The 22,338-nt window shown below is 39.0% G+C and overlaps 1 protein-coding gene across 2 annotated transcripts; it reads right to left on the bottom strand.

Moving 5' to 3' along the window:
• Positions 1 to 1,369: 1,369 nt before the first annotated feature.
• On the bottom strand, positions 1,370 to 22,117 carry stard15 (StAR-related lipid transfer (START) domain containing 15). Of its 2 annotated transcripts, none has more exons than XM_061235722.1 (6): positions 21,558 to 22,117; positions 8,874 to 9,021; positions 6,102 to 6,205; positions 5,465 to 5,582; positions 4,552 to 4,604; positions 1,370 to 3,815 (listed from the first exon to the last, which is right to left on the bottom strand). In XM_061235722.1, exons 1-6 carry the CDS (start codon positions 21,702 to 21,704, stop codon positions 3,597 to 3,599), a joined length of 789 nt encoding a protein of 262 aa, XP_061091706.1. In that variant the 5' UTR covers positions 21,705 to 22,117; the 3' UTR covers positions 1,370 to 3,596. The 2 variants fall into 2 exon arrangements, with proteins under 2 accessions (XP_061091706.1, XP_061091708.1); XM_061235724.1 differs by lacking the exon at positions 21,558 to 22,117 and adding an exon at positions 18,774 to 18,837.
• Positions 22,118 to 22,338: the final 221 nt, after the last annotated feature.

Raw genomic sequence — 22,338 nt, 5'->3', positions numbered from 1 at the left:
AGGAAAAGGAAAAGGGCTTTTTGGAAGTTCAAGCACATGCACCCTTGGTTACGTAAGCATCTCCATATAATTACAGTGATACAAGAATACAGTAGGCCTACAGTGACAAGAATTTCCGATATCAGCAGACAAAAGTGTAAGAATTGTAAAAGGATGCCAGAATAATTCATTGCTTGAAGCAAAGAGTAATGCAACTCTTTATGATCTGGTCCATGCTACTGTGTTTTGTAACGTGGAAGCAATCACACCACTTTTTGGATGGATCTCAAAATTTATCAGAAAGCAGATTATAGTCTGTTAAATAAGAAATAATAGCCAATGGGCTCTCCTGTGAGAAAACTGAAAATCTCTGATTTGAGGAGTTTCCTTTATATCCCTGAAAAAAACTATCCCACTCTTATGTGAACAGGAAGTGTGCCAAATGGGAAACAGGAAATGCCTGAGACAATACAGATTTTGAGGAGTGGCCCCAGCTGCAAGCCTGTGTACAAAAAGGGACAGAGACAGACATTAAAAATCCCTTTATCATTGCAAATGATTCAGCATCTGACCCACATTTCTGTTAAAATGTGAACTTTTAAAGTTTAAAATAATGCAGCAATACTCACAAGAACAAAGCAAATTTGTAGTTTGATAAGTGTGGTTTAATGATCATGTAATTGTCTTTTTTCCTGTCTTCAAAGACAAAGGGGTTGGGGGGTAGCTATTTCTCTTACATTCTCATATTGAAGTGTTATTTTGCTTTCAGTTTTTTCACTGGGCTGACATAATAGGGAAAAAAAGCTTCTAAATCTCAGTATCTTTCAACCCTTCAGCTGCATTGTGAGTAAGGTTATAACCAACGGGCTTCTACGAAAGAATATTAACTGCAGCAGCTAATGAAAGAAACTGGCAGACAACAGCCTATTCAACTTCGCCCATCAACCTCCCCTTTAATAGCAAATGGTCAAATGAGAACTTGAAGATACTCTGTCCTGATATTCCCAGAAATATTACTTTTTTTCCTACATGCCATGGTGCCTGAATTCCTGAATGAATATGTACATCTTTTACATTTCTATTGTAATTTAGATTCATTTAAGAAATATAGTCAAATGTTGGCTTCAAATAAACAACTTTCAGAAAACATGCTCAGAAACATGGAGAGGCTGGGAACTAATAATGCATGTACTGCTGTGGTGAAAGAGATGCCCATGAATAACAAGAAATAATTGTCAAACAGGTATTACGTAAAAAATAGGAACTGAACTGACAGGAAACAAACAGTTACAGAGCTCTGTTTCTCAAAATATACTGTTGCAACATCAGTAACAGACCACGCATGCGGTAAGCATGCTGAGCATGTGTATTTAAGAAAGACTGAATTCCGTAAGTCAGACATGTATTTTTATTCAAAAAAAAGAAAAATGCATACATGGGTAAAATTATTGAAATGTAGAGAAGCAATTAAGGGAGGTAAATCTGCACACTCAGATTATCCAAGCACTATGGTGCCATATACAAAGAGCAAGCTGTGAAACCAACAGTCAATGCAACTTCTGTGGCAACTGTCTAAGCTATGTCTTCCCTTTTGAGTTTGACCTCACAGCTGCCATATATTGTAAAGTATCAATGAAAACAGGAGAGACGGTACCAGTGGCTTTTATGCAACCTCATATGCCCAGACTACATGTACTGTATTTCCATGGATTGCTGTTGTGGTCATCTAGTTTACATTTGCTTCATGCACTTGGCCCAGGTATCGGCAGACTGATCTTTTTGCTGGGATATAATGTAGTCTCCTTATTTACAAGAGGAAGTGGCTTATATTAAAACACTGCCAAAGGCTGAGCAAAAGAATAAAAATAGTTTATACTCATGTTTTAGTCAAACACAATCCTCCAAAAATATATAGTTAATATCATTTCAATGTTGTGTCATACGTATTCACTGTATTTGCTTGTAATGGTGAAGGAATTAAATAAATACATAAATAAATAAATAAATATATAAAGGCGTAATTGAATAAATAAGTTGAAGCATGCTGCTTTAATTAAAAATTTTCAGGCTGACCAAGAAAAGCATGCACAAAATAAATGTATTTTGTTATTACTATTCTACTTTGGACTACACTTCTTAGTTTTGTAAAATACCGTTCATTATTTTTAACTATGAAAATAAATATGATTGCACTGATTTTCAGACTTTACTTCTTAAGAATTTCTTGTCTATTGCTTGGGTTTTGTGTATTTTCATGGCCTTGTAAAGTAAAAGTTTCACACATCAATAAACACCTGGCAGACTGACACTAACGAGGCTGGTGCTGCCTAATCAGTGTGGAATAATAGACAGAAGAGACAATACAAATGTTGTGATTAATTCAGTACAACCAAATACAGTAGGTACTAAAATACCAGGTGTTACGATGTCACCAACTAGCATGTCTTGGGAAGCCTAACTGATTTACCACATTTGACTGCAACTATCTGGATGACAACTAATTTGACATATTGTGGCTTTTGATTACTACCATGTGTTCACTTTACCTATAAGCTGGTGCACACCTATGCACTCCTCACACAAGGTACTCATTTCATCTAAAATGGGTAGGGCAATGCATGTATGGTAATATGCCTCATAAATGTGATATTCAGAATTTTAGTCAGGTTAACGTAAGCTTACAATATAGAATTAACTGGGTAACATAGTTCTGACATGTGAAGTGACAGACAGGAAGAGTGGCGTGAAGAACTTGTGGATGATTCCAAGATATTGTATCTCATTATCTGACATTATCATTACACTATTTTGATATCTTTTCACAGCTGCTCACTATTGCTGTCCCCAAGCAGTTACTGAACTGTGACACTTGTAGTTCCATTTCCTGTGGAGCCGACTCAAAACAACCGCCTTGGTGACCAGATTTCCACATTGGTGGGGGAGTGCAGGGTCAGGCAAATTCCACTGCCCAGTAGCAAGTATTAACACATGTTCAGTTTCTCCCAACAGGGGCTGCTCAAAACACCATTCTAGCTCAAGGGAGTTTGCCTAAGAGAAGAAGCAGCACAAATCACACAGCAACAAGGCTCCCCTCACTGCTAAAAGCTCCAATGTTATTAGGTTCCTGAATCTTCTTTTCATGGTTACAATTATTCTGGAGAACTCAAATTTGGATATACAGAAGAATTTTCACAGTAAGCTAGCACTCCAATTAGCAGAGATTTCTTAGGTCATTTTTGGCTCAAGCTAATAAAACCATTTAACTGTTCCCGCATTTTGAATATTTCATATTGCCATTCACCAAAATCTTGTTGCGATACAGAAACTGGGCCAAAATGGTCTTTTTAGTGTCCCTGATATGAATCTTTGGAGGCTTTTCAAGATTTCCTATGTAAATCCAACCAATGATAAGATTGGCTGCAGACCTGAATAATAAAAAAAATGCAAAGATTGCCATGAAGACCAGAGATGGCGATACAAATCCATATTGCATCACACTACATGAAATATGCACGTGCACACACACACGCACACACACGCTTATATACACATACAGTCAATAAATCCTGTTTTCCCTCTACTGCCTCCTCCGTGGGTGGGGCTTCCCCTGAGGAAGATTAGGTTTCCTCCTCATCACTGTTGTTGTGCGACTTCTCCTCGCTCAGGCCACTCTCGTCAATGTTCTCCAGCGAGTCGGCTCTCTGCACGGTCAGGTCGGCCACGTTGATGCAGGGCAGGGTGTTCTGCTCAGGGTACATCCACGGCTTCAGGCTGGGGTTGTGCTTGCGCTTCCACTCCGGGTACTTCTGGCAGGCCTTGTAGATCTTCCTCATGGCCTGCCAAGGAGCATACAGAAGCAACCACAGCTGAGCAGCTGGCCCACAGTGATAGAACATACACAAGCGAGCATGTACAAAGCTGAAGGGTTGAGTTTTTTAAAATATTGCTTTAAAGTCTTTAATCTAAGATTGATATCTCACATTCAGGTCTTGACTCTTAGTCTTGAATACATGCACCAATATGTTTTTATTTTCAGAGCTGTGTCTGTGGATGTATGGGTGTTTAATAAACCAAATAATATTCATTAAAACAAAAAGTGCGCATTTACACATTGTATTCTCTATTCATATATTGTGCATACCTCAAATGAATCAATGCTCTTTTATCTTTTATTTTTAATAACAAAATGAAGTTTGAGAATATATGTTGTTATATTATTTTACCAGAAGGTGGCAGTATAAGGCAGTACACGTGTATTTGTGTCCAAGGCTGTTATTATCAGAATGCTTTCGTGGCATTGGTGTGACAGTTATTGCAGTGGTGGCACAATTGTAAATTCATTTTAACTATTTATTATCATCACAATCAAAATAAAAAGAATACTCAACTAAAGGAAGAATAATAGTCCATAATAGTACATTTCCAGATTTGCTAATTGACGGCAACATAACTTCAACCAATGTGTTAAATCTATTCAAAGAAAATAGAAAACTATGCTAGATATACTGTGTAAAATATATGTCATATCTACAGGAAATGGCATGAAATATGGAAGCAAATGGTTGTGCTTACCTTTGGGGCCACAAACTGAGAGACTTTATTGACCACCCACTTGGGTAAAGACCCTGCAGCAGACACAGAAATATTCAAAAATGGACTTGGGCCAGGATAATAGCACAATAAAAAATATAAACTCTAAAAATATAAACTCTAATCAATGATGCCAAGGCCTAAATGGAAATGCATTTCTAAAAAGCACTAGTTAATAAATAACCGAAATCAAAGCACAAACAACAATTGGGCTGAACACATATGCAAAATTGCCATGTACAAAATGTACGAATGTCATCTTTGTGAACAAAATTCTTCTTTGTTAGGCATGTTCATCTCACATAGTAAATAGCATATTAATAACTGGAGGAGAGAGGGGTGCATCATATTATAACACACAAGGCTTGCCCCTGTCCCAAATTTCCAGTACAAAAATACAGACCTAGCAGTGGAAGACATTAATAATCAAAGAGAAATCACAAAGCAGTTTGGAAAAGATGACTTCAGGGCATGAATAAAAGATGCCTTCAGCACAGGTTTATTTTTGTCTCCTGCTTCCTGACTCATCTGCTCAGAAAGTTTAAAGGAAGTGACCCACAAGAGGAAGGCACTGGTAAAACACAATGCCAGACACATAACTTCCGCTTTTCGACACTTAGTCATCAGAGACGATCTATGTTTTAATAGGAAATGTGTAAAAGATTTTACTTTGGTTCTTTTCATTATCATTAATCCGGATGTACAGTATCTGTTCAACAACCTGGTAATAATCCTTCAGTACTGAAATTAACTGTAGTTCAAACTGCTAGCATAGTTTTCTTATGACAAGACAAATTTGTCTAGATGAATGGAATCACAGTTAAGTAAACAATGTTTGTACTGTATATGTAAGGTTCTTATTGCATGTAGGTCCTTCCCCTTCATACAGTCTCACCTTTTGGGTCTATCTGAGTCAGGTAGTAGAGAGTACAGCAGTTTGTGCCATTGGATTGAATCAGGTAGCCGGTCAGCAGAGATACAGCTCTCACATAGTCTTTTTTTGGAGGGTATTGCTGGGGCAAGATAAAAAAAAAAGATATTAAAAATGAGCGCAAAATGATCCATCTTGGACTCACGCGCATTGTGTGTTAGTTAAACAGATCCTTTTACTGTGGAAGCTCTGAATTGCATTTTTACAGACCAGACATGAGAAATAATGCAACAATGCAAACTACACAGTGCTTTATTTGACACTAATACATATTTTATCAATTTTATAATTTGTATGCCTAACAGATTATCCAGCACGTAGAATTGAACATGAGTTACCACATAAAATAATTAGTCAACTTAATAGATATTTGGTGCCATTGGTGATGCAGTATGACATATTGCTCAGGATCTGTGGTACTTAACTGTAACGTTTCAGAAATTAGAGGAACCTGCAGCTCACTTTGACACAGAAGCTTGACCGATGACACTGACCTATCTGTCTTCTGTTTCACTACACATTGACCCAGGAACAACCTGACCTGCTTTTGCAACTCTGTTGACATTTTAACATGCACAACAACCATTCAGGCTAGACTTACCGGGTGTTTGACAGAGTAATTGATGATCAAATAGTCATTTCCTAGAGGTAGCCAGGACCGCATGGTGACAAAGTCTCTGTTCTTCAGTGGGCTTGGGCACTTCCCTGAGGGAAAATAGATAACAAGAGTTTGTGTGCTGCACAACCACATTTCATATTTAACTATTCATAGCTGTGTTTCTGTGCATGCAGACGTCCAATCATCTGTCAGTCTAGATTAAAACATGTTTATTATGTGGCTTATTCTTAAGTTTTGGCAGCACTCTCAAATCAATACTAGTGTCTTGGGACTATGTCAAAGAAAATGTTAAACCCAATTCATTATACATCAAACAATTTTTCCAACCATACTACAGTAAAATGATTTCTGTACACCGACAGTATATCTGACCCCATGCTGTCTTGCATGTTGCTGTACAGCTGTCTAAGTTATTCTGTTTCAATTACCTCCAAAGAAGACAAGACATTATAAACAGGAACATTTGTGTAGGCAGGATAGGACAAAGAAACCCTAAGTGAAGCAAAAGATTAAACTAGATTAGAAATGCATGAATCAGCTTTTGCTTTGCAGCGGAGTAATGATGCGTGCAGTCTCATTATTGCTCTGTTGAGTCATCCCCTTGCCTTCATGGATATTTGCACATATCCCTGTGACAGAAAGCCGTCCAAATGGAGATGACTTAGGTGGTAAATGAGGTATTATCGATTCCACCACTTCTCAGACACTGCCGAGCATTATATGCTATTATAACTACTGCCATAGGTCGCAGAAAATCACGCCTCAGGAGTTCAAATTTGGAAAAAGCCTTCCAAATAGAACCTTCACCACAAAAACATTTCTGAACAAGTAGTTTTGTCTTGTAATGAGACTTGGAATGTTTTTTTCTCAAGCATAAAATATTAGCTTGTATTCAGTTACTGTTTGCTTGACAAGTTAATTTACCCTTCTTACCCTATCGTCTTGAAATGAGTCAAATTGTCACACCTCATTGCAATATTTGGGTCTTATTAAGTCTCGAACATGAAAATACTTGTTTGGATTGTCTTATTTTCATTTGTTTTTGCAGTGTTTGAGTGGTTGATGTCAATGCCAGATGCAATGCTGCTCTTCAAGCCCAAAGGAGGCAGGCAATGTAGATGAGGGAGTAAATAAATAAATAAACAAATAAATAAATAACTAGACAAACACAGCTGGGTGATGAGAGCAAGGGATTGTGGGAGAGCTCAGCCCCTTGGCCTGAAATGGAATACTTTATTTTATGCTTTCAGGAGTATTCAATTAGTTGAATTACTGATTTGAATTACTTTGAATACATCAGGTCCAAGCTGCTACACATCCACACAGAGACAGCCCCCTTCTTAAAACCTACAGTAATTTGGATGTGGCTGTTATGCAATGGAAAACAAATGATGTTCGGTTCTTCCCATTTCCACCTAAAGCATATAAAAGCCAGCCGAAACACATTACTTCTTCCAGGAAGATACAATAAAATATAATTATATATTATATATAACTATAGAGGGGAGAGGACAGAGAGGAGTGTGATAGTATTTTTACCACCCTGGCAGGTGAATTGAATTACAGTTCAGCATATGTCTTTTCTCACAGACATATATATTTTTTATCTTAATGAAACCCCAGCTGTATTGCAGTTGGCCAAGAGGCCCATATAGCAGAAACCAAAAAATCAGCACCAAAAGCAACATTTATATAATGGTTTTATGCCATTAAAAGCTCAGTAAACAAAATGACTTTTTTCTTTGCTAAGTCTTGAACACAGTGCATAATACAATGGGCTCCAGAATTATTGGCACTCCTGACTGGCAATGCACAAAAATATTTAAAACAATAAACATTATATATATATATATATATAATGTTTATTGTTTTAAATATTTTTGTGCATTGCCAGTCAGGAGTGCCAATAATTCTGGAGCCCATTGTATTATGCACTGTGTTCAATATATATGTGTTCAATATATATATATATATATAGCACAAAACCAAGAATGTGAAGGATCTTGCAAGAATCTGCATAGAGGAATGGTCCACAATCCTTCCAAATGTATTCCTTAACCTTGTCAAGCATTCCAGAAAAAGGCTCCATGATATTATCCTTGCCACTATCCTTGTTGTTTTACATTGCCAGTCAGTGGTGCCAATAATTCTGGAGCCCACTGTACATTGGTATGTATTTACACAGGCTATGAATACCGAAGTATGCCATAGTTTAAATTTTTTAAAGTATATTTTCAAAACTATGGGCTTTAAAGAACAACACAAGCAGCAAAGTACTGAATACATCCACTAATTTACCTTAACACAGTGAGGTAATTTTAAACGCTGCTTCAGTCTGGATAAGTGAATATGACTCACCTGCACTGAAAGTGCTTTGTCTTCATTGTGGATTAAATGGATTTGAATGCTTTGTTTGTCAGTTTGTCAATGGTGAACACTCGTATTGCATTCAATAATCTCTGTTTGACAAATCTCCCCCTTGCGCCCATCTTTAACCTGATAGCTACTGGTTGATCACAAGAACAAATGGTAAATGGTCCACATTTACGCAGCACCTTCATCGAAACGCCTTTATTCAAATGCCTTTATCCAAAGCGTTTATTAACCTATTCACCTACACTCTGTTCTTACATCCTGAGCCAAAGTCCCAACTCACAATTCTTCTGTTGGTGGGCTGAAGGCCAGTGTGTAGGTTGCAGTGAGACCGCATGAGGGAAACAATGTGTCTACAGCATTCATTTCTGCACCACTCACAGGAATAATAGCCCACATCTGCGTTCACTGTCAGCCTCCCAATGTCAAAGGTGTCGATCATGTTGCTGTCCCACTTCTTCCTGTAGCTCGTGTCATGAAGGACATCGTACAGAGTCTCTGCCATCACATCCTTACACACTATCCTCATCTGAAAGAAAACATGAACACATTTTATTTTTGCGTACTGGACGGGACACTGGGTGATGATAATGATGTGTTTAACTATAGAACTTGTACTTTCACTGGCTCTATGAATGGTAAATACACCCCTCCTAGAGTTTCAGTTCTGTTTCTTTTGGAAAACCGTAGAATGCACTTACGTACTGTATGTGCATGCTATTTTGACATTGCAAAGCAGCCATATTAGAAACATACATACATTTATTATAAGCATTATTATCAGCTTAATGCCGAACTGAAATCTTGAAATAATTTTGCCGAATTCTTTAAATTGCTTTAAATAACCAGCATCTCAAATTGACTTAAAACCTGACATTTAAATACCTATCCTGGCTAACAAATGAAAACATGGCAACCAAGAACCCACAAATGATGAATGCCACTTGTCTGTGACATTTTCCTGACAGTTTTCAAAATTCTTCAAAACCTCGTTGCACTGCTACGTTGATCATTGCTTTTTCATTGTATTGCTTTGGGACATTACTGCATGCAGTCATATAGGTAATGAATACGTGGAGTATACTGCAGGTAATTATATTGAGTGCAGTTGCAAGTTTTTGAAAGCTATCTGGTGACGAGCACATGTTGTTTGAAGTACAGTAGCCCTTACTGAACACAATAAACAAAACCAAGCAAGTCTGTCATACACATCATTGACATGTTTGCCGGCAAAATTAAATTCATACAAGGAGAGGCACCTCAAGCCTACTGTCAAATATGGCAGTGGGTCATTGATGTTTTATTGATTTTTTGCTGGCAGTGGTACAGGACCACTATTTAAGATCAATGGCACAATGAATTCAACAAAGTGCTTTTAAATCTTGGCAGAAAATCTGGTTGCCTCTGCTGAAAAGTTCTGCATGGAGGAATGGTAAAAAAAGACCTCCAAATGTGTTCTCTAACCGCATCACAAATTTTATGAAAGACTCATGGCTCGCACAATTCATGGGTACAAATAGTTGTGGAACCAGTTTTTTAAGGAAAATTGAATCATTGAATCATTAATAAAGCACACTGCTTTTTGTGCACATTTATCAAGGGTGCCAATAATTCTGGAGCCAACTGCAAATCCAGTTTAAGGGTCAACAATTTGATTGCAAATTCAGCTTGAGATCAGTGAAATTAAAAACATGAAGCAGTTTCCTGTCAGTTTTTTTCTTTGCACTTGATGGTTGAACAATTTAATGTCCCGTCAAACCTTCCTTGACCTTGTCCGTATCTGTTCTTTTGTTTCAGGCTAGTTCATATCCTTCACACACTGTGGATCAGACACATTGTGTTCTATTAAACAAATCCAGTTGACTCCGTATATGACTTCCATCTGTTCCGGTCTAAAGGTGCCGATTCTGGTCTATTAAGGGATGCCAGGCAGCTCATACCACGCTTGATTAAATGCTCTGATGATAGGATGAGAGGGCCGACCCTTATCTCTTCCTCTTAACACTGCAGATTTTTCCTAATCACTGAACCTGTGTACTCACTGGTTTTGACCTCTAATCTTCTTACAACGTTCAGCTAAATCTCAAGGTTGCATAGTGGTTAAGGTACATGACTGGGACACACAAGGTTGGTGGTTCGATCCCCTGTGTAGCCACAATAAGATCCGCACAGCCATTAGGCCCTTGAGCAAGACCCTTAACCCTGCATTGGGTTACACAATGCAGAGCACACTTTGCTGCTGTGATTCATCTTACATCGTTACGTAAGCCTGTCCTGGCAGAGCAAATTGTCAAATCAGTAGGGATATCAGGAGGGAATCAGCTGGTTAGGTTTCGCTACCATGCATGCCATTATCCCCTTGAACCGATCTGATTAATTAGGTCTTTAAACTATTGAGCTTCCCTCGGAGGTGATATTTCACCCAGCCGAGTGCCAATGACACAAGGACACTGGAATGGGCTTCAAGACTTTGCCAACCATAAATGGATATCATTTAGCCAGACTTGACTGATATAAAAGCTAACCAATATAATGTGATCTCTTCAGGACAATGATGAGTGCAAAATGTTTTCTTTTTCAGATATCATGGGCACTTCGATAATGGATCTGTTTGTATTTCACAAAATTAAAAAGTAAACTACAGGAATTGGGCACAACAAAAATGATGTTGCGGGCAGCATGTTTACACCCATAAGGCTACTGTCAGCCGACACAGAGTCCTTATCTTAAAAAAAAAGAAAAACTACGAATGCTGCTTCCACAACTCACTGCACATCTGCTATACCCAGAAATAATAAAAGTGGCAATGACTATACTACAGCAGTGCATATATCTTACACATTCCCTCCTGTAATTTTCTCTGCTAAAAAAAGCATTCTGCTGGCCTTATCACTGAATTCTGCTTACAAATCATAAAGCAGGAGAATGCATTACTGAAATGCCAGCATAGCACTGTAATAGCCAACTCTGGCACAAGCCAACAAAGTCAATGGCCTTAGGATCCCCCTCATGGACTTTATACAAAAGCAATTATACAAAAGATAATTCCCCAGCATCAATAATTAGAGCAGTGATCATGGAAAGTAGATGGAAATAGGAGCTTTCTAAAAGATTGGTTCCATTTTGAAAGTTTCTTTATTAATATGTTTGCAAGCTACAAACTATAAAGCTCTAGCACTAAATGCTCTGCCAGAATAGCAGTTCTCTACTGAAATGTGCTATGCTTGAATACAAATGGAGAAATAATTCCATCTGACTTCAGGATTAGCTAGCAAATATCTTCTAATTACTATGCCATATAATGCATTACATCTGACTGAACTGGTCATGATTCAAATTTATATACAGTAGACCTACTGTAAAGCATGCAATTAAAATGACTGACATCTGCTTTGTCCAAGTGAATGGGAACAGAGGAGTAAGAAACATCCTCACTGGCACATCCGCTTGTGCTTAGTGGATGTGGCATAATGTTTTAACCACACCCAGGCTGTGTTAGCACAACTGTTGCCTTGGTATGTAAGTGGACAGTCTCTTTGCTCAGGAACCCATCAGGTCAATCAGGCACTTGACAACTGCCTGCACCAAATGTATCGGTGTCAGTGCATTCCTCCAGCACAGTAACTGTGCAGCTCAGCTGGTGGATTAGAGGGCGGAAAAAGTCAGGACTTTTCCGCTGGTGAGGACTGGCATTGCTGCGATGGTGGAGGCGTGGGAGCCCCACAATTATGACTGGGCACAAGGATTAGACATAAAAATAGGATGTAAAAATAGGGATGAACATGTTTAAGTGCACATAATAAGGCCCAGCTGTGGTAGGAACATTTCTACAGTAACACTGAGCTATGACCCCCCCTAAGCTATGCAAATTTAACTTTTGCACCAGGAATTGCATCAGATGGGGCTGTATAGAAGATATTAAACGGCACAATCCTTTGTTCACTTGAGAGGTTACGATGCTTTTATTGTACATGCTTTTAATAGCAGGCTGCCCCATTATAAAGGATGTGTGAAATATATAGTGTGCACAGTGGAAATATTTAATTAGGATCATTAGTCAGAGGTGGAACAGATTTAATAAAAAAAGTCTTCTTTTATTAGTCCCTCTACAATTTTACAATACTTAGCCCAATTGAACAATTCTGGTCCTTCGGGTATAATCATAGATTTAATTACTGTAATCTGTTTTTTGAGTCATTTCTGGAATATTGCATTTAGTAGTAAAAGCTTTACAGACTTACCATAGCACTTTCTAACAGATTTAGCCAGTTACCTAACACAGGTTACAAATTCAGGTAATATTTCTGAAGCTTGACACAGCGGGTTATGATCTTCATTATGACCCTTCATTTCTTCATTAATGCAGAATACACAAAAAGGGTCCAGAAGCCCTGTGAAGCTGAGTGTGATTTTGTTGTTCAATTCAACTGCAGGATACCCACCAGGGTGCATAAGAACAACTGTGTAGGTCATCAATGTCTTCACAATGCAATGCAGCCAAAACTATACTTTTTAACATGATGTTTTACGTTAATTTCTCTCCAAGGGTGGTTTAAATCCTTTTATCTATTACAGCTTTATACTGAATCTTGTGATCTGTGAGCAGACCAAACTGCATCTCATGGGGCCTAGGTTGTGACTAGTGCACATCTGCTATATAATGGCCTGGAAGAACAGAAGCATTTTGCTTTTTAGCTGCTGTAATATACTGTACATTACAAATACATGTCTCTTTGTGAGCTTTTGGTAGTTTTTTGGCTTCATATCTCTCCCACTACCTTGACATAACCCATTTGGCTTTGTAATGATACTGGTCAGAAGCTCTGATCATCAATAATAATCAATCAATAATTTTTGTGCTGCCCTTGTTGTACTTTATGAGCGGCTGTTTGTAATGCGAAAGAATTACAGTCTGGCCACCAAGCCTTTACAAAATAGTGAAGGAGTATTGATCTTTTATATAGAGAACATACTGCTCATCACTGGCTGGAGTACATTAACCTGAAAGTGCTTAACGGGCATGGCCGATTCCAACCATTCATCACACAGCAAAACTTTAATTAACCTGCCCTTGGCCTGTACCGATCTTCTCTATGTCAATCAGCTGTAGCCAGCTAAATGTCTTGCATTGTAACAACTCTAAGAGGTATAGGAGTCCAGCAGGTCTAATTTGCTGCTGTAAACCTTTACTCCGGCAGTACACAATCAGTCGGTGCGCTTTGAAAAACAGCCACTTCGACAATACAATGCCTCTCAGCCAGTGATTGCAATAAATGTTTGGATCTTTGCCATTGTGCCACATTTGGCCATCAGCGCGCTAAAATAAATAAATAAATAGATCAGCGCAATGGAACAAATGTCTTTTTCCACTTTGGATTTCTAGCGCACGAGTTGTCTTTCATGGTGCTTGCGTAGATGCGCAGTGAAGTGAAGGGTGCAGAGTGTCAGGTGCGTTGCCATCGGATATCATCCGAGGCAATGATGCAAACGCTCCGCGTAACTGAACACCTGACCCCCTCTCACCGGATTCATTATTCATGAGCAGTCCCCGCCCTCGCCCCGGCTTGAACAACCGCTCCCCGTTTCCACTCGGTCGCCTGGAACAAACTGCCGGGGCTCTGTGAATGGAACGTCACCAATGGCTTCTGTGGGCGTTCAATTATTCATTTCAAAGGCACAGCTGTGTCCCGCAAGGCTTCATGAATGATGAAGTGGAGTCCATTATCGCTGTTTAGTTGGGTGTTTCGGGAGCCCAAATTCTTTTCCTAGTGTTCCCCCTCCTGACCCAATCTAGAAAGATAAATAAAAATCGATTGCTTCCTTTCCTGTCCACCCCTTAGCTGACACAAACTGTGAGGTCAGCTGGAGTCCTCCCAAATAAATATGTCAGGCCACCAAAAACAGAGCAGTAGAAGTGGCTCGGGTTTCGCCGCCTGTCTCTACTGCCGTTTTCCGCTCTGAATTTTTCAGAGCGCCCCACAAGTGCATCCTACCTGAAGAGGACTCCTGTCCTGCGGTTGTGAAGCTGACACTTGCGCAGTTTTCTAGGCTACCCTGTCTGTACTTGTACACAGCAGCTCCACAGTTCACTGATGAAATTTAGGCGTGGTAAACAGGCAATCCTTTCAGAGCCTCTCCATCATGCGCCTTTCACAATATGGGGTGATTTAGACTGGTTCAAAAAAGAAAGTGTTTGTGAAATCGTCTCAGTGGAACTTTGCAATACGATTTTATTTCCTCTGAGTACAGTGGACACACCAAGGCCTCTTTTATCTCGTCCAAAGAAGCCTTGTGTGTCAGCAGTGATTGTGAACAAGTGGCTGTGCTGCAGACATTGCTGCATTTTTGTTCCAGTGGAAATTCCAGCTATAAAATATAGGCTATGAAGCATTCTTAGAAATACCATAATGCTTTCTGAACTTAGCGAAGGTTAGACGCATTGCAGTATTGCTAAGTATTGAATGACCAAGGCAAGCAATTTTCAAGTGCTTTGGCCACTTATCTGGTTTGGCTGTGAATCTGAACTGCAGATCTTGACTATCACACAAACATCACCAACAACACCAGAATAATCACCAGCATAATCTATGCAGTAATAACTTGATAATACTCCAGGGCTTTCGCCCCTCTGTTCCCTCACTTGCGCCACTGTGTAATGATTTGTTCAATCACTATCATGTGTAAGAGATTTGACTTAATTGAGCACATTTATTGTGGATGCACAGCAGGTATGGAGGGGGATGAATGTGGGATGTCACTCTTCACCGTTGAGTTTTCTGAAGGTGTCATGGGCTTAACTCAACAAATCACCGAAGGTAGTTTAGTTGGAAGGTTGCACTTAACAACCCCAAGTTCAAATAAATTATTTATTTTCTTCCACACTCTTAAAATTGCACAGATTAGGCAGCCTCTGGTGCATATTGCTACACTCCCAACCTTCTGCACCAGAGTGTGCCCTCCATGCTCACATGCCCCTCAACATTGCTGCCACACCCATAGGGTACTTGCCTGTCCCTCAAAGCAAAGCCTCAGCTTCTGATACCTACATAATGCCAGGACCTGGCCTGACTTAAACCCGAGTGGCAGCTGCACCAACCACTGATCTAAAGATGAATTCTTCAGAGCAGTTAGTCCTTCATTTGTGGACCACAAACTTACTATATTCTGTTCAAAAACTGGCTGTGGTCACCAATCCAATAATGCTAGTGCAAGTTGGATTACAATAAAGGATGATTGCTCTAATATTTCATCAGCTGTAAAAAATCACACAATCGCAAATTCTACAGCAACATTGTAACGTTTCTGTATCTGTCCTGTGTGTATTTATGTTTATTCTTGTTATTCATTCGTTTTTCATACATCCTTGGTTATTGTTTTCCATTACAGTTCTCATTTGTCATCCCCTGTTATGTCTGCGTCTGAATGTTTACCGGCCTAGTCACTGTCTGCGTGTCCCACTATTTGGGTGTTTACGGTAGTTTCGGGTTTTCAACATTCCTTGCGATTCTTACTTCCTGCTTCTCTTGGTAGTTAAATGTTGTAAAGCACTATTCTTACTAACTACTACTAATCTGGATATTATACAGTACTAATCCAATTAATACACTTACTGTCTGTCTAACTAACTAACAGTCACTTTTATTGGGTAGTTTAGAAGTATTCACGTAACTAATTCACTAACGCAATCTCTTGTTTCTGCACTGTTCTATAACTCCGCCTCCCTATGCTATCCCTGATTACTCGCTTAGTTTCAGCAAAGTGTTCGCACCTGTCTCTGACTAGCACTACGTCTTCAATCTATGCAAATGTATACTCCCTAATCTGGAGCCGTATGTTTTACATGTTTGTTTACGTGCATCCAGTCCGCGTTTTCGTCTCCCTCCTGTTATTATGTCATTACCCTATTATGTTTCCCCACCTGTTGTCTATTTGTTTAGCCCACCTTTTTCCCAGCCCTGCCTAGATTGTCACCTTCCCTCATGTATTTAAACCTCAGTCTCCGTTTCTACCATTGCCAGAACGTTGATCAGTTATAGTGCCGAATTACTTGTACGCCTATTTCTTGAGATTCATAAAGACACCCCTTTGACCTTGATTTTCGAGCCTGCCTTACCCTCTTGTTTTGTTGTCTTTTGCTTGCTGTTTTTGTCTTTGTCTTGGATCTCCTGGCTACGAATTCGGAATAAATAACTACGTTTTCAGATTACCCCCTGGTCTGCGTCTGGTTCCTCAGTACCGTACATAACAAACATGCTGTATATAGCACCAACAGCAAAGAACTGTTCATAATACATTCATATTGCTGTTAAAACAAGTAGAATTCCTCACAGTGCGCTGGACAATAATGCATCACAACAAGCAGCTACCGTCTTCAGTGCAGTTGCCCAGTATGCCTGTCAGCTAAAATTCATGACACACAAATCAGAAGCCAGTACTCACTGCTGTTACTGTAGGCAGAAGAAATGTAGGTTTCTAGCCCTACAGAAAATTATTATTTCAATTAATCTCTGCCTAACATAATTATCACATTGAATATTTCACCAGAATATTTGTTTATCAATGGGAATGATTTCCTCTAAAACTTAAAAGATTAAGTAATGACCACATAATTGTGTCATTAAAGTCCAAGCTTATCATCCACAAACTTTATAAATCTCACTGCATCCGACAGTAAAATGTGAGTGATAGACCTGGCTTTCTCGATTGAATTAACCTAAGCAAATTGCTGTGGATTTACAAAAGATAATCAAAGATGACGTAATGAATATACGGAGACCCAATCATGCTTTGAAAAAAATGTTAATGACATTGTTGCCAAACATAATTGGGAAAAATATATCCACATTATTAAAGTAGTACTGGTGGATTATACTGGTTGGCCTGGTATTTGATAAAACAGTTTAGTCCAGATATACACCTAAATCAGGTAACCTGATAATTGCTTGACATTAAATACTAGGCATTCCTCTGACCTATGTGAACCATGAAGGCCAGCTAGCAATTGTTGTTTCCAAGAAGGCCTCCTGCATTTCACACAAATTCCACAAGAACATAAAACATACCTCTACTGGGGACCTAATCTGCATAGACCCTTTTTCACAATACCTCCCTACACACCAAGGTCACATTAGAGTTTGACAGCCTAACAGAAAACTTCTTCTCCTTGCCTGACCCCCACAATGGACAGTAAGTGGAACTGCAAAGCCCTGTTGAGACAATCTCTGATTTGGAAAACACAAAATGGCCTATTAGTGTAAAACGCCTGTATGGAAAAACAAAATTCTGTGGTTGTATACCACTCCCAAGTCTCATCAGGGAACTGTGGAACTCCACTCCCTTGTTTGCCATCAGCAGGCAGTTTGCACACACAGCTCAGGGCATTGCTTTCCCTTTCAGGAGTAAAGCTCAGCAGTTATTTTTATAGCTGTGTTTCCATCAGAGTGCTGAAGTAGGCAGAGTGGAGAGTGCTGGGGCCGGTGCTTGGGTACAGAGCGTAGCGTGCAGTAGGCACAGCAACAGAGCGCCCCCCCCTCTCATGCTGCTGAACAGAGAGTGGCTGGCACACAGGCCTCCTCTCTTCTGACAGCTTGAACAGACCCTGGTGGGACAGCTTCCGGGTAGAGCCCCAAGCTGCCCTGTTGCCAATGCCACAAGCTGTAGTCACCGCTTTTTCCTGAATTCAGTCAATTCTTCATGTTGTTATTTTGACTAATTAAACTTCTACATCATTTCAAAGTGGGAATTACTATATTGTGAACAGCATGGGGTCTTAAAAAACCTACCCAAAACCTCCCCAAACAAGAAGAAAATGTTTTTTGTCCAGTATAAATCATTCATATTCCTATTTTTCCACCACAAGCACAGCACAGTTACTCATCACAATAAGTGTTAACACAAAATAATGGCACGATAATATCAACCTCTAAGAAGATAATGTGCTGTTACCACTTCCTACAGAGTGGACAATGGGTTGGACTTTCGGTGACATAAGAAATGAACAGTGAAAGGTGAAAATACTCTAAAATTGTGAAAATGCCAGCAATCAGAAGCTCAAATGCTAGCTAAACATTTGAGCTAAAGAGTAGCCCATGTCATCTACATGAATCCTCCAAACAAATACTGTAAGTTACAGGTATGTAAGTGATAAGGCAAAGCGGAAAAAAATTACGTAGCTAACTTGGCTAGCTAGCTAGCTATATACGTCAAAAACTGCAAACAACAACATTAGCTAATAACGAGTAACTATTTACAGTCTATGTCATGCACAAATTCAGTGCTTACTCTTGTCGCTTCTCTCTTCTGATTCACTGTAGAAATTCATATTAACTAGGAGAGGAGATGTCTTAGCCATGATAAAATGTTCTGAAATCATCAATACTTTATTTAGTTATTCAGATAAAATGCTGCTATCACCACTGTATCGGTAAATGATTCTGGCTTTTTTGGTATTATCTTGTTGCTGTGACAGAATATTCATTCTCTGGTGGGAAAATATTTGCTGGTAAAGCAGTTTTCGTTTCTACATATAGACTTTATTCTCCAGTGGGTCACTGTAGTTACATATGAGTCTGGGCTAGGGGGGGCTGTTTGCTCGGCAAATTACGGAACAGCAGTGGCACTGCGGAAATTAATTGGGAACAAAAACTTTCATGTTTCCTCTCATCCTGTGGTTGCAGGAGCACTGATTGTCTGCGCCAAGCAGTCACGTGGCGCATGGGGCATGGCAACACATGGTATTCACAAAGGGGTTAAGCAGGAATTTCAGTTTGAAGCTTGACATTTGTTTATTACCTTAAGATCTATTTTGAAAGATTCTACCAATAATGCATTCTACTCAATTTAAATTTCACATATCTGACGTTATTGGCAATATATTGTATACTGCAGCGGGTCTACCGATAATATGAGAGTACAACTCCTTACGTTTAATACTGTTGTGTGCTTATGACAACAAAGCATCATGAATGCACAACAGACTAAAGCTGGATAGGAGCACTGTTTCTACCACTTACCGCCTATAAAGTCTCTGTCGCATCTGCTTTGGCTGACTGGATTTTCAATATGTTCAGTCAGAAGCAGTTCTGGTCTCAGGGGGGTGTCCTTACAGTAGCTGCAACAGTCTTGTGTTTGTGCATTGGCATTTGCTAGGCTGATTCACTCATGCATGATTCATCTAACAAAACACTCCCTGGATTCCCATTTTTTCTTCAGTGTAGAACATTAGGAACCTTTTAATGTAGCTTGCTTTTAATTAGCCATGCTACTGTGCCCTTTCTCTGCCAATTTGAAGTTTGGCTGTGGGTGCATGCCAATTACTGATTTTGTTTCCCAGTCTGAATAATTAAAAGACTGGTGGAATTCAACTCATATGCTTCTGAAGTACTTTTCCTTTGAAATTACAATCAACACTCTCCAGCACAAGTACACAGCTGTTTCAAACAGCTGACCTCATTTTCCAAAACAGAGAGGTCTACCCACGTTTGGTTGAAGGAACCTCACAAAAGTTGTGCTTTGTGAATTATGCTACAATTGCACAATGTTGCAAAATAAGATCCACACCAACGCATATTGATTTACAAAAAGATTGAAATTGAATTGCTCATCAAGTGCGCTATATTCCCTATTCTCTATGTTGAAAACAAAACATTGATTCATCTTCTAACTAGAGCATTCCTTATGACAAATCCTGGTTTAGCTTTTGTAAGAAATGTTCAGTTTGGAGTGGTCTAATTACAATGTGAGTGTGATAGAGTGAGAATCAATAAGTTAAACAGTAAATTATATTGGCCCTCAAAGACTATTCATATTCATGGATAATTACTGTCCATACTGGTCCATGATCACGTATTTCCTGATTTCCACTATTATTGCATATTTGTCACGTAGAATGGTTTCAGATCTTTAACAGATATTAGAATTATTATTTATTATTTGTTAATAATTATTATTTGATTTATTTAATGAAAAAAGTTATCAAAAACCCATATCACTCCAGTGAATAAGTAATTACCCCCTTATACTTAATATCTGGATCATGACATTTAGCAGAAATAATTGCACTATTCTTCTGAGGTTTTCACCTCCCATATTCATCTTACAAAACTGGAAATGCTTTCTGACTTTGGGCATCCACAATGAGGACAGAACAGTATGCATCCTTTTATGCACGACTTAAGCCAGATTAACTCAGGATTGTCAGTTAATTTATACTGTAATGGAATACAGCCATGTATATCAAACTTTGTATAACTTTTATTAATTATGCATAAAAGTAGGTATCCTGTTGTAGTTTTACAGGGGTGCTTTTGAGGACTCATTTCTCATTTTTAATTTTGTGTAAATGGCTGCAGATTTTTAAACCATATTAAAAATGACAGCTCTATATATATATATATATATATATATATATATATATATATATATATATATATATATATATATATATATACAATAACATGCCAAGTGTTAATATTGTTTTTTGTGAGTATATACTGTATCATTATCATGGCATTATAATATAAATATGACCTATATACCCATATAAAATAAAAATTTCTCACATTTCCCAAGTGATATTTGGGCATTTACTCACACTTTCTCAACGCACCATTTCCCTAAATGTGATGAATGTGAGAAACGCATTCTCATACATAGTCACTGGATCAGTTAAGATAATCAATCACAAACTCCCCAAGGACAATGCAGCTACTGTACTTCTGTATATGTGATGCATTATTTACTGGGTTACTATGCGACTAATCTTTCCGAGTAGATTCAATACTGACACCACTTCTCAAATAACAATAAACATTAGATGATGGTGGAGATGTTATTTACACCATGGTACACCATCAAACTACCGGCAATTTAACGCTGTTACGATTTCCGAGACAACAACTACAGCAAACACCGTTTGGGAAAGCATGAGCAACACTAATGTAAACGAATGATGTTAGCAGGTAGGCTACTACATGCAAAGGTACAAGCCATTCGTTTGTTATAGGCTATTCCGCACTGCGGTCCTTCTTAGGATGAAACTGGCGAACACAGAAAACGCACGCTTGCCTTCAGTTTCTGAATAGTCTTTGACTCTTCTTCTCTGCACCACACCGTCACAGCTCCTTTGTTGTATCTGGCTGTCCATCCGTCCAGACTTTCGCACTGTTCCTTGAAGGAGGTAAAATCGGCATCGTCCGGAATCTGGACCGGCATCTTCTTCTGACGCGCGGCGTCGCTTGCGGCACTTCAAACGGATCAGACGGGGAGTGATTGCCCTTTCGAATGGCAGAAGGCAGCCGCAATCTTCTGGTTTACTTTTTGCTTCTGTATCTGCTCTTCCACGAGCAATCCCCTACTTTCAGTCACTCAATGGGTGTTTCGGTGCTGATGTAGAAATAAGAAACTGCTTTCAGTCTATTGGACTTGGTCTTCTATTCAAAAAATAAAAACGTGAAAATGCCCGTTTAAATTGTATCCAATTTGTGCTATGTATCCAAATTATCTTTTGCGTCCGTTCCTTTTGGGCTAATATCTTCGTTGCTGAATCGAGCTTTTAAATTCGATAACTTTTCTGAATGCTGATATTTCGTTATTCCTGTAGGAGCACAAATATTGTACTAGTGACTTTAGGCATTCATTTGCAACGCCTTCTGTCACTCGCCTAGACTGGAGACCAATATATAGGTAAGGCGTCACGTTACTGATACCCCGGGTGCTCAGGTGGGGTAGACTACACGACCTCGCATTCAGTCAGACTGAATGATGGGCATAGATCGGATGTCATGTTAGGTCTGTAGCAGTAGATTTCCTTTCTTTGCTTATTTTGTTTAGCTGCTATTGTGACTGG

Source organism: Conger conger, chromosome 3 (genome assembly GCF_963514075.1).
Source record: "Conger conger chromosome 3, fConCon1.1, whole genome shotgun sequence".
Classification (NCBI taxonomy): Eukaryota; Metazoa; Chordata; class Actinopteri; order Anguilliformes; family Congridae; genus Conger; species Conger conger.
This window is presented reverse-complemented; position numbering and strand designations above follow the sequence as displayed.